The following is a 13,945-nucleotide window of genomic DNA, read 5'->3' as shown; positions in this document are numbered from 1 at the left end:
CTGGGCTGTTTGCAAACTCGGCAGTCCCTAATGGTTCTAAATTAGCTCTTTACTGCAGCTATTCGATAGTCTTGGCATAAGTCGTGTGGTCAGTGGGACAGATTGATTGCTCCTCTTTAATTACAGGGGCTGACTCACTGCAAAAACCAACAGCACTCACTGTATGTGCCCTGTTTCCCCTCCCCCCATTGGTCTTATAACGCGACTGCTTTCAGCACTTTCACAAATTTTCATTCTCGGATGCTGCAATTGGAGCCTCCCGCCTACATGCAGGAGGCTGCTGTTTGATAGATCCGAGACAGCAACTACACAAAATAGACTGCATGACTTTTTACCTTGTGACAATAAGCAGTAAATATCACCTCCAAGCTACAAAGTCTGTGTTTACAGTAAATATTAGTCTATCGCAGGTCATTGGCTCCACACCGAACCGCGGAATGTCAGTTTATGACTTGCTGGCATGCTGCTAATGCTAGCGCTTCTAATACTATTTAGATCCATTCTCAGTCATGGTCGTATTGACACAACCCAAACAAATAGCTGTCCTTGGTTATGCCTGCTGGTAATTAGCAGCTCATAATCCAAATTTTTATTTGCATTTCAAAGCAAAAAATCAACTGGGAGATGGCTCGCAGAAAAAAAAACCAAACAAAACACTTATTTGTTGGGACACTTGACACACAATAAGACAAAATACTGACAGTGCTCCAGTACCTTCTCATTGTCTGGTATTCTCCATATGTCAACTCACAGCGACCACAGATCGAAATAACTGGCCATTTCTGCTCAATATTTGTTCCCGTTCGTGGCGCCACAACCACCGCTGCGTTTCCTCAAACTCGCTCGTCAAAAACATAAATATTGAGGCACACAGGCCACACAGCGAGGAGACCCGGGTTCAATTCCCCTCTTGGGCATCTCTGTGTGGAGTTTGCATGTTCTCCCCGTGCATGCGTGGGTTTTCTCCAGGTACTCCGGTTTCCTCCCACATTCCAAAAACATGCTAGGTTAATTGACGACTCCAAATTGTCCATAGGTATGAATGTGAGTGTGAATGGTTGTTTGTCTATATTTGCCCTGTGATTGGCTGGCCACCAGTCCGGCCTCTCTCCCAAAGACAGCTGGGAAAGGCTCCAGCACCTCCCGCGACCCTTGTGAGGATAAGCAGTAGAAAATGAATGAATGGATGGATAAATATATTAACAAGTTTTACAGCCCTAATTTTTACTTTAGAAATTCATTTTACACACATTTTGGTCAGAAATCAACTTAAGCAACAATAAAAGTGACCCAAAAGAACTGGCTCTTTTTAGAGAGCAGATTCTCGAAAAAGAGCAAACCTTCCCAATACTGGATGACAATAGTAGATAGTGAACATGATCTCTGTCCTGATCCTGGAACAGATTATTTGTATTTGCATGATTTCCTCAGGGACAAATAGTTTGCCGAGCATCCATAATGGATTGTTTCTGACATTAGAGGTTCCAACGTACATGAATCACCTATTAGACAAGTTTTACCTTTCAGTGCTAATGTTTCTTCCAAAAATAGAAGTGAATATGAGGGGATTGGCTGTCATCTTTAGTCAGGTAACAACTTCTGCACTGAATTGAACCCGCTAGGCCATATCTAATTTGGGGGAGACTCCTGCAAAGAAGTATTGGGAGCATTTTGTGAGCACCCCGTGGCGTTCCCAGTGTGTGAGCAATTGAGAAAAAAGCAATTTGGAGCTGGGAATGAAGGAGCGAAGTCCCCCCTTCACAAGGAGGGCATAGGGAAAGAAATGCAATGTGGAGCTTCCGCCCGCGCTTTGGCTGACGTGTCCTGAACAACAATGAGCTTCTTGACTTTTCCCGTCTGTCGTCTGCAGAAGAAAGCTCGCGCTGGGCCGTCTGTCACCCTGACTGCGACAGCTTGTTTGTGATAGATCGGGAAAGGAGGCAGTCAAAATGAAGAGGAGGGATGAGGGAATACCCGGTGCAGGTGGATGCAAGGAACATGCGTGACTCACTGGGCCAAATCACCAAAATTGTGTGTGCTGTCATTCTACATCTGTGTGAGAGTTCTTCAGGTGTGCACAACTGCATACAAATAATAAACATGCAGCGTGGCTATAAAAGTGGATTAGGCAGGAGTGCAGAGTGGAAGACTGGAGGGCAAAAACTAGTCAAGATTTAATTATAGATTTAAGAGGAAACAGGCGGAAAACAGTAATCTTTATGTTTAATGCTCATCCTATAAACATGGGGTGCTGAAGGGTCTGAATAATGCTATTGTGTCATAAAAAGATGCTTTAAAAAACAAACCAAAGTAAAATACTAGGCTTTTATTTTGGTAATTTTGGTCCAGGGTGTGCCCCTATCGCCCCAAGACAGCTGGGATAGGCTCCAGCATGCCCGCAACCCTCTTGAAGATAAGCGGTATAGAAAATATATTACATTTGTTTTCCTCAAACCAAAATACAGTGGTACCTCGGTTTCATTCATTCATTCATTCATTCATTCATTCATTTTCTACCGCTTTTCCTCACGAGGGTCGCGGGGGTGCTGCAACCGATCCCAGCCGTCTTCAGGCGAGAGGCGGGGTACACCCTGGACTGGTCGGCAGCCAATCACAGGGCAGGTACCTCGGTTTTTGTTATTAATTCATCCAAAAGGTCTAATGAAAACCAAAGCATTTTTTCCCATAGAAAATAATGTAAACCCAATTCATCCAATCCATATATGCAGAAAACAATGCATAAATAAATATAAAACATGACTGAATTGCACAAATGAACATTGAACATAACTTTGACCTTTGTGGGCGAAAACGGAAAGTAGCAGAGAGGGTGAAGGATATGGGGACACCATCTTTGTACTTTGTCATGAGTTTCTTCTTGAAATCAATAGTGTTTCTCATCTTTTGTATTAAATTGCTGCCACTTCTTCACACCATGGCAAGGTAAGTAGCATACTGTACTATAACCGAGAGCATAAACAAAAACTTTCTTTGAAAATAAAATCATAAGGAAACTGTGGCTTTGAAAAACCGACTGTACAGTAATCACTCATTTATTCCGTTTAATTGGACGATAGACCTGGCCGTGATAAGTGAATGTCAGTGAAGTAGGATTCTTTACTCATAAATGGCATATTTGTGTTGTTACTGCATATAAAAAAAGTGTTTATGATCTTATAAGTACAGTTTATGACATTATTAGAACCCTCTAGACATGAAATAGCACCCCAATAGTCATCTTACTCATACTACCCAACATAGTAGATATAATAAGAGTAAATAAGACATAGTATACGACCAGTCCAGGGTGTACCCCACCTCTTGTCCAAAGTCAGCTGGGGTAGGCTCCAGCATACCCTCACGGCCCTAATGAGTATAAGCGGTACAGACAATGGATGGATGGCATTTTTTGGTGGGGGGTTGAAGAGCAAAGCCACAAATTTAAAGCTCAATGTGGTGATCGACAGTTGTATTAGACAAAGCTATATTATGAATATTATATTATAAAAGTGAGCATTGTAATATTTGATAAATAAGAGGCATGGAAGATGGATATTATGTTTGTTTAAAAAGGCTGCAGGGTGGTAGAATGGCACAATATAATTTTTTTTTAAAGCACATTACCAATTATTTGTGTGTTTTAGATGAAACAATAGTTGATACATTCCTAAAAAAACAATGAACACATATTCATTATGCAGTGTTAATTAAACACACCACAGTTTTTCTGCAGTTGTTTTGCAGAGCACACATTGATTCATGCCACTTTTTTTTCTCCCACTGTTGGTTTTTTTTTTTTGCCTTAAAAAAAAAAACAATACAGTCTGGCTCCAATAATCACACACCTGTTCACAGCCTATCATAGATGTTATCTGTCCATCTTTGTTTGCCTTTTTTTCTTCTACTGAGCTTCAGTGTTTGTTTAGACTAATCGATCAACTGCAGAAGGGTACTAGGAAAAAAACAAGTCCCTAAACATAGGCCATATTATAGCACTATTGTACATTAATTGTGTTGCAAAAGCATGATGGCGGCACATGCAGTATAGGGCTCAGTTATCCTTGCAGGAATAGTTGGGGGAAATAGATAGGTGTAATAATATGGTGTGTTTATTAAATATGTTGCAGGAAAGGACTTTATTGCTCTGGTGCAAACAATTTCAACATACAGAACGGACAAAAAATACTCTTATGCTAAATCTTATTACAATAGCTAGGATGCTCATCTAAATAACATGCATAGGGCATTAATTGGAAGGGATGTTGTAATTTTCCGAAATGGCAGAACCAATGCTGTAATGCGTATGAATTTGGTGTTACAACAGTAAGAGACGTGTGAGACGAACGAGTTTCACCAACTCAGTCGTGCAATAGCGTTTTAATGCACATGCAGAGATATATTGACGGATTTATATTGATAAATTCAAAATGCTAACTACATTTGAAATACAGCTCTTGTCATCTTGTGGCGCTGATAAAAAAAATTGAAATTGAGATCCTGGTTGTTAGAAAACTGAATAGAGGTGTTAATTGGAGCACTTTCCAATTCTCACACTCTTAATACTCATGTGTCTATTTACTCTGTGGTTTTGTAATTCTGCAAATACTGTATAAGGGTTTATTATGACTGTTTTGTCAATGCACACCAACAACAAAAGAAACCCTTGAGCGTTAGTGGTTGCATGAATATTTGGCGCTGAAACACAGGTCTAACAAATTAATTAACTCCGCAGGAGAAGGAAAAAACAAATATCCAGCATGCCTCGCGATCACTCTTTAGAATGACAGCTTGGCTATCAATCCCGTGTTTTGTCACAAGGCCACGATCACATTGTTTATCAATCTCAGTTATAAACAAAGCAAAAAGGTCTCCATAGCAACTGGAAATCAAGTTTTTTTCCCCCTATAATAAAACATGTGAGTTTTGCTTTCTTGTATGGTTACGTCAGTGACGCTATGTGGCTTTCAAGGGCAACCTCAATAAAACAGAAAGGGGGGGGGCTTCTGTGTTATGTCCGAGCCCATCACACTCCAGACTGGAGTTGGCGCAGAGACTTTTGGACGGATATAACGCTATAAAATATGGAGGTTGGAGTTTTGGATTTATTCTGTTGTGAGCTTGGGGAAGGAAGTGGTTGTGTACTGCGTGTGTGTGTGTGCGCACACATATGCACAGGTGTGTGAGGTCGTAGCTCTCTTCCATGTCAATACACACGCTCTGTCTTGGCTGGCAAGTAATTGACAGCTTGGAGTTTGCAGTCACACAGGCCTGGCATATATTTCCCTCCATGCACCGCATCAGCATGAAGCTCCCCCTCGGCACCGTATTCTCCACTCAACTTACTTGGCAGGGGATTTAAACAAACACCTTCCATTAGGGCTTATGGAGGAATGAGAAAGAATGATAAATTCCCCTCGCCCTCAATCAGCTAAATAGGTGATAAAGGCTTCCCATTTCTTATTCCTGATGAAATGCAGTCAACCCTACCACGACACTCCCTGTTGATTGCACTTTAAAGTCATTTATAAGCATTGCAGTTTCTGCCTTTAATTATGAGTATTTGATGAAAGCGCCTCCAAGACTGCTAAAATTTGGAATTAGAGCAAAATCTAGAAAAAGTTGAGCAAGTTGGCACAGCCGGCATACGGTAAAGTCTACAAAGTAGAAGATTGTTTTATTGATGTTTCACATTGGTTTGAATTTTAGGATCGATGCATTTTATTGTATTCATTTTACAGTAATCCCTCTTTTATTGCAGTCAATTGGTTTCAGACCCGACTGTGATAAGTGAATTTCCTTATACATTGAACATTTTCATAGTCAGCAGGATGCTTTTGGATTATATCTCACAGCTGGCCTGAGAACTCTTTGGTGTCCTCCTGTTGGAGTTGGAGAAGGTGGCCGGGGACCGGCGCAACCTGGATAAGACTGTAAATAAGACTCATGCTTATGTGTGTTGCTCTAAATGTGTTCTAGTGCTGGGGGAGCTGAGTAGGAGGCGGATAGGCGGTGATGTTGGGTGTTAAGAGTTGAGTTTGAGCTTGGCGTTGGGTACGACTGCAACTGTAGCCAGTTTTAGGGATGTCAGTGCCTGGTAATTCAAACCTGCAATATGTGTTCTTCCGGCGATCAAGTCGGTCAAGTAACATTACTGAACCTTTATGACTAATGGAGAAGGTACCCTGGTCATATTCAACCACAAAACAAGCATGATTTTTTTGAAAAACCCTCATAGGATGAAGCCACAAAATTCAGTGTGGCGAGGAATGGCTTCTTTTTACGCTTGTGTACCAGTTATGAACATTACCTTAAATATTACCTTGACAGTTAGATGATTTATGCTTGCCCTGTTTGACACTGGAACTAATTAATTAAATATTAACAACTTCAGGGCGGCACGGCAGTCGAGTGGTGCCGACCGCTGTGCCGACCTCACAGCTAGGAGACCAGGGTTCAATTCCACCCTCGGCCATCTCTGTGTGGAGTTTGCATGTCCTCCCCATGCATGCGTGGGCTTTCTCCGGGTACTCCGGTTTCCTCCCACATTCCAAAAACATGCTAGGTTAATTGGCCACTCCAAATTGTCCATAGGTATGAATGTGAGTGTAAATGGTTGTTTGTATATATGTGCCCTGTGATTGGCTGGCGACCAACCCCGCCTCTCGCACAAAGAAATCTGGGATAGGCTCCAGCACCCACGCGACCCTCGTGAGGAAAAGCGGCAGAAAAATGAATGAATGAATGAATGAATTTCTGAAATGGATTTTGTTCTTAAAAGTCCAAACTATTTGGAGATTGGAAAGTACTAGAATGACACTCAGTAGATGACAGACCTCCAATATGGCTAAACAATTCATTACTTTGTGCCAACCTTCTGAAAACATTTCTTGGAGTTTTTGGGTAAACCAGATAACTAACTAACCAACGGTGATAAAAATATAACTAATATAATAAGGCAACAATCCGAGATGCTGACACTCAATAACACCATGAGGACAAATGCTAATGTGAGTAAAAGTTTCCAAACGACAAAAAAATAGATTAAAAGTAAAGAATGTGCAAGTGAGCTTTTAAGCTCTGCGTGGAAGTACTTGGTACCAATGATTATTCACTCATATCCATTTGCAGGGCGGCCAAAGAAACACTATGCTTCAATTTGTCTTCCCCTTCTCTCCGTTTCTGCTGCAGCCCTCTCCCTCTTCTACAAATCGTTAGTTTCACTTTTCATTAGGCCGGATCAATAAGGTGGATCAGCCGCTCGTGGCAAGGATACGGTGCTGCAGACACCCCGCGTTTCCAACTCGCGCCTCGTTCGCTTTTTTGCTCTCTGTTGGCTGGCTGACTCCACCGCTATCTTTGAAAGCTATGCTCGCTCCTCCATCCTCCAAGGTGGGGAGTCGTGGGAAGCAGCAGGATGCTTTTGTAAGGCCCGATACAGTAACTCCATGCTGGCAAAGTTTAGTAGTGAGGGAAAATTGGTTGGAAATAATTAAGCCAGCTTTTGTATCATGTATCAGAGGAAATATTGCATACCAGAAAAGCTCCAATTCAGTGATCATTCACAATCCTTTTGTGAAACATGAACACATACTACTTTCCCTTTTCAGTGCATTATAACACAAGAAAACAAGTTAATTTGAGCTAGCTTACAATGCCGTCATTGGAATACACCTATTTCGAATATGAAGCCCTAAGAAGGTTCGTGGTTTTGATATCCACGCTGTAATCATGCATGAACACGTACACTGATGATAACATGTAATATTTGTAGTATATTGCCGTATTTTGATGATTTAAAACACTACTGAAACTTATTTCCGCGCCGACCGCCAGTCTCTGCGTCATTCACAGGCGGAAGAGTGGATACCTAGCTCTCAATTTCGCTACAAAGACTCAACAAGGTTTGCCGTTAGCATTTTTTACCCGAGGACTGAGTCTTGTGCTGGAAGACACAGCCATCCCAAGGAGAACGGACATTCTAAGTGTTGTCGCTGATGCTGTTGTTCACAGAAGTATGTGTATTAATACGAAATAAGTTCCAGTAGTGTTTTAAATCATCAAAATACAGCAAGATACTACAACTATTACATGTTATCATCAGTGTACGTGTTAATGCATGATCACAGCATGGATATCAAACCATGCAACATTGTTAGAGGGGTTTTTTTATGGCTTCATAGTCAAAATAGGTGTATCCCAGTGACGGCATTGTAAGCTAGCTCGAATTAACTTGTTTTCTCATGTTGTAATGCACAGAAAAGGGAAATAAATATATGTTAATGTTTCACATAAGGATTGGAAATGATGAGTAAAATTCCAAAAAAAAAGTGCAGTTCCCTATTAAGACTTTTTAAGAAAAAGGAGAATAATTATAATAATTAGAAATGCTTCTTCATCCCATACATTTTTTAATGTTTTTTTTTTTCACAAATATATACAAATATACTAATTCCATTTGCTGGCACATTTTATTTTATTCATTGATTTTATTATCTAAACATATCAAAAAAATAAATAAAATCCAAGATGTTGCTGACCCGGAGCTAATTGGAGGCGCTGGTCATGATTTCTTTTGTATACCATAATAATAATAATGCACCATAATGCAGACTTACCGAGCACAGTGAGGCGGGCAGGCCGGGACCTCATGGCAGCCTGGACAGCTTGGCACTCAAACACAGCGTCGTCCATCAGCTCCACACGCTGGATTCGCAAATGATGTTCTCCTGAGCCGTGGTCGCCAATCACTGTGTAACGGGGATAGCCTGCAGCATAAACACACATATGTGTTAACTTTACACACCCTGTAAGTCAAATATATGAATGCAGAAGATTTGTATATAATAGAAAACCCAAACAAAAATGCCTGTTGTGGGTTAATTGTGTTAATAAAGTCACAGTGCAAACAGGTTTTTATATCACTACTGGCTGTGTAATGTGTGGAGGTGCTGAGAGAAGACAAATGTTTTGCGGCAACCAGAAAGAGTTAAATTCCACTTGCTTGTACATTGCTCAGTCCAATGATTTGTAGTTTAATAATGCAAAAAAGCATAGGGGATATTTACGAGACATACATTTCGCACAAGTCAAGCCCAATGGCTTTGGAGATACTCCCCTAAGTAATATTGAAATATGCATTGAGACTGCTTTGCCGAGTGCATCCCTCCATTGGGGTGAATAAGCCCAACAAAGAGCGTGTTTGACAGGGAAGCCAGCTCTTTCTAATATTCCTGGAATTGCTTGTCCCCTCAGATTTATTTCCGTTTTTCTAATTATTGAGAATAGATATGATGTTCATAAAAACGCCACCTCAGACTATGTGGCATTAGATATAATTAAACACCTTTAGATTCAGTGTATTATCTCATTGTATTTTCAGTCTAATAGCACTACAACACAACTCGTGGAAAAATACTGTGACAACTCTCGCACACAAGCTTAACTTTCGCTTTCACAACTGCCGTATAGACTTTGTGTACTTTGATTATGGGCTCTTCATTGATGCTAACGCGATTCAAAGAAAGACTAAAGAAAAGAAATAGCCAAGATAGTGAGTACTTTTGGAGAAAATCATGCAGTTTTTGTCATGTGGTCTTTAGAGAATAAATCGAGACAGGAAGAATTTTGATTGAATTTACACCAATTTATTTAATACATGCAGCATTTACTGGTTAGGAGTTAGCTTTGAATCTAACGAGCTAAGTTATTTTTTGTTCATGATTTATTTCAAATATTTTCTATTTATTTTGTATTATTTATTCACTTTTGCTTATTTTAATTTGACATCTGCTGGTCTTGGGCTGTTTGTTATCAATGTATGAGTTAGCTTTCAAGGTAGCACACAAAGTTTTTTTGGTTTTATAGCCATTTACAAGACATGTACTGATCTCGGACTGTTTGTTATCAATATATGAGTTAGCTTTCAAGCTAGCATGCTAAGTTTTTTTTTGGTTTTATAGCCATTTACAAGACATGTACTGATCTCGGACTGTTTGTTATCAATATATGAGTTAGCTTTCAAGCTAGCACGCTAAGTTTTTTTGGTTTTATAGCCATTTACAAGACATGTACTGATCTCGGACTGTTCATTTTTTTAGGTTTACTGATCTTTTTGGTGTCATTTGTCTGGTTAGGTACAGTATAGCATGTGTTTATTGATTAAATTATATTGATAGTTATTGACACAGCAATTAACCCACGGCGTCACTTCCTGTTAGCGCCACCGGAACACATACAGCAACACACATAAATATGAGTCTTATTTATCTCTTAATTGTTTTATTTTCTGTTATTATGTGTACTACATGCGTAAAGGTGACTCTAGGGTTTTATTTCAGTTTTTATTTCAACACAGTATTTAGAAGGTTTTTATTCTCTGACTTTGGATATATTTAAATTATATGCTACTTCAGGGAAATTCACTTATCACGGCTAGAACCAATTAATGGTGATGAAGAAGGGATTACTGTGTATGAACAGGATACATCATCATCATATTTCATGCTAAGGTTGACAAGGAGGTTCTGTTTGTGTCACATTAGCAGATAAGCAATTCATATTTGTATCGGCATTTAAAAGCCACAGGGGGAAAAAAATATGTGAGCCAGCCTTAGAGCAGCTTTGCAAGGAAATACTAGAATCCTATTTTTCACTTCCCTCTTTCCCAAAAGCTCTATAAGTATCAATCCGACAAATACTGGTGAAGTATAGATTTTTCAGTAACTGCAGTGCTACCTGATAACTCGTGTTGGCCACAAAGACCCCCAAACACCTCTGTTTTTCACTGTAAAGGTTTTTACAGTCTGGAGATACAGTCTGTTCACAAACTGTTCCGTTCCGCAGCAAGTCCTTGGATTTTTTCTATTGCAAAAGCAGTCTGCCTGCCCAAAGTCCACTTAATGACGCTGGGTTCATTGAATCCAGTTGTCTTTAATAGAGCATGACACAGGCTTCATTTTATGCCGGAGTGGTGAGTTATAGCCGATTAAGCCACTCTCTGCATTTCATTTCTGCATTTAATCTTAAGGGTTCATACAAGTGGGAGTGCGAAGGACAAAGGAACACATCAACATTAAAGCCAGGCAGATTATAACCAAAGCAGAAAAATATGTCAGACTGAAGGTGATAACGTCTTCTATCTTTAAATTTGGTGACAATGTGCCCTACACTGAGTGAGCTAGCACATTAAAGCGGGCTGTAAAAGTAAAAGGGTTTAATGTAGACCCATCTCATTTTAAAAGCTTCAATTAATAATATTAATAATCATTGACGGGAGAAGACATGTTGCTTTTGCATGAGAAGTGCCTGAAATAGCACACACATCATTATGTGCGCAAGGTCACCCGGATGACCATTCTGCTTCAATTTGAATGGATATTCATTGATGAGATTCAATGCTGTGATGACATTGTGGATCACAAGGGTAATGATCATGACATAATCACAGTGATATACATTAAGTAGACTGTGGAGAGCATATACTCGAAGCTGAACTCGGGCATACATGCAAAGCAACAGGTGGGGCTAGGAGCTTTTCTTCCTGTCACTCACACACAGCAATGATCTCGAAAAAAATAAATCTCTCCAAGGATGTTGACAAACAACAGAGGAGGAGTTGAAAGGTTAAGATAAATGTGATCAATGAAGGATATCCTCTTGTTATTGTTGGATATTTACAGTATATTTATACTAAACCCCAACTTAAAACCGGAGTCTGACTATAAATGCCACATTGAATGCTACATGAGCATAACTCTTAAACTTAATTTCATTTAGCTTTTTTTTTTTTACAATCATTCTGAAAGTAGCACCGTCCCCAATAAGGGATGTTCATGTTCAGGAACATTCCACCATCACTGCTTCTATTCAGCTTTAAATTGTCCAATCCTCTAATCAGTGCCTGTGGCTGTCTAATTAAATCTCTCCACATTATTTGGCTACAACAGGGAACTTCATTTGTAAGGATGCCTGATGTTGGCTTTCTTATCGATTTTGCTGATACCAATATTGGAATGATTTTAAGTATTTTTCAAATAACAGGTCCTTAAAAAGAGGAGTCGTATACTCAGTTGTATTTCTCAGCTACAGTCCTAGTCTCCTATCTGAGAGATTACGCTAGCACCAAGTACAATACAGCAGATTGCCCACTTTTAAAAGTATTCAAAGTCAACAAATTAGTGGTCTTACCAGAATCAGAATCGCCTTTATTGTCATTGTATTGCATACAACGAAATTTGAGTGCAACTCACAGTGCATTTTGTACAACGTACAAAAAAAAATAAGGAAAAATAAAATAAGGAATATGAATATAAATATAAAAGTGGCAGGTGCTGTTCAGAATAAATGTAAATATATGTACATCAAAAACAATAACCTATACAGTAACAAAATGTAGAATTGCAGTAAACAAAAGGTCGTATGGGCTGCACGGCGGTTGAGTGGTTAGCATGCAGACCTCACAGCTAGGAGACTACCTTCGGCCATCTCTGTGTGGTGTTTATGTTCTCCCCGTGCATGCGTGGGTTTTCTCCGGGTACTCCGGTTTCCTCCCACATTCCAAAAACATGCTAGGTTAATGAAATTGTCCATATGAATGTGAGTGTGAATGGTTGTTTGTCTATATGTGCCCTGTGATTGGCTGGTGACCAGTCCAGGGTGTACCCCGCCTCTCGCCCTAAGACAACTGGGATAGGCTCCAGCACCCCCGCTACCCTTGTGGGGATAAGCGGTAGAAAATGAATGAATGAATGAATGAAAAATTGCACATATTGTACCTGAATTTCACTTGAATGAATCTATTTCTTATTGTACATAAAAGTGAGGTGTGTGTTTTAGTAGTGCAATAGTGTTAATTTTTGATTCTTTAATGCAGTGCTGGTTTTGGGAAAGAAGCTGTCTTATTGTTACCAAACAATGCGCCTTATAGTTTTAACATAGTGGCAGCGCTACATCAATGTCCCTCATTAGGCCCAGCTTCATTGCTTTCTCTTTAGGTTTTTGTAACACTTTCTCTGAAAGAAACCCCATTTTCCAACAAGGAGTGTTAAAATAAAATACATTCCAGCATCACTAAACGGATCCTGTTCAACTTTAATTTGTCCAATCATGTAATCTGTGCCTGTGGCTGTCTAATTAAATCTCTCTACATTATCCGTCTCCAAAAGGGAGGCCCATTTGCATTTTAGGCGGAAAGGAAACCAAACAAACCATCATCTAATGCACCCCCCAACACACACACACACCCTCATATAAAGATATGACTAAAAGTGTCATTGTGCACACGGTGATAGATGGTGATGGTGATGATGACGTACACATGTAGTGTTTGCACGTAGGAACATTGATCTTAGTAGTCAGCGAAATTTCAAGAGTGGTAATGTGGTACCCAAACCAAACAATGCAAAATAGGCCCATTAAGGAGTAATAAATCCATTAAGGGGGAATGGATTTGTCTTGAGGCTGGATCAATGATATGTGTGCACGTTCGTGTGTGTGTGTGTGTGTAAGCAAACACACACATGAAGCATGGCCTAATGATTTACAGCTTTCACCTAGAACATGTTTCACACAATGTAATCACAAGGGGATAGAAACAGGTGACTGGTGCATGAAAGCAAACACACACACAGACTCGCTGATGAACGTCCACCAACTGTCACATCCTGTTTATGATTCACGTCGTGCATACAAACACTTCAAGTCTCCGTCTTGTACGCTCGCGATGCAACTAAGAATTAATTTGGAGCCGCTTTGTTTGCAGCCACAATCATCATCACAAAAGGAGACGTGTGCCAAATCATGCATATTTATGACAATGATTGCTATTTTCTGAGGGTCTACTTCACTTTCAAAGAGGATATAGGCAGAATTTGGAGAAATGTTTTCCTTTTTTTTGTTGTTTATTTCCACTCATGCATGCTGTTGTAATCACCCAAACCTGTGAATT

At 39.9% G+C, this 13,945-nt stretch overlaps 1 protein-coding gene across 14 annotated transcripts in view; it reads right to left on the bottom strand.

Annotated features, from left to right (window-relative positions):
• kirrel3b (kirre like nephrin family adhesion molecule 3b) overlaps positions 1–13,945 on the bottom strand; it is a 193,385-nt gene that overhangs the window by 62,981 nt on the left and 116,459 nt on the right. For all 14 annotated transcript variants that reach the window (XM_058079996.2, XM_058079993.2, XM_058079994.2 and 11 more), the window contains exon 4: positions 8,616–8,765. In XM_058079996.2, coding sequence (XP_057935979.2) covers positions 8,616–8,765 — 150 coding nt within the window. The remainder of the gene's footprint in view (positions 1–8,615; positions 8,766–13,945) is intronic.

The sequence above is a fragment of the Doryrhamphus excisus genome, linkage group LG8 (genome assembly GCF_037039965.1).
Source record: "Doryrhamphus excisus strain RoL-2023G ecotype Guam linkage group LG8, RoL_Dexc_Guam_v1.1, whole genome shotgun sequence".
Lineage (NCBI taxonomy): Eukaryota > Metazoa > Chordata > Actinopteri > Syngnathiformes > Syngnathidae > Doryrhamphus > Doryrhamphus excisus.
Note: the sequence above shows the minus strand (reverse complement) of the source record. Positions and strands in the feature narration are given on the sequence as shown.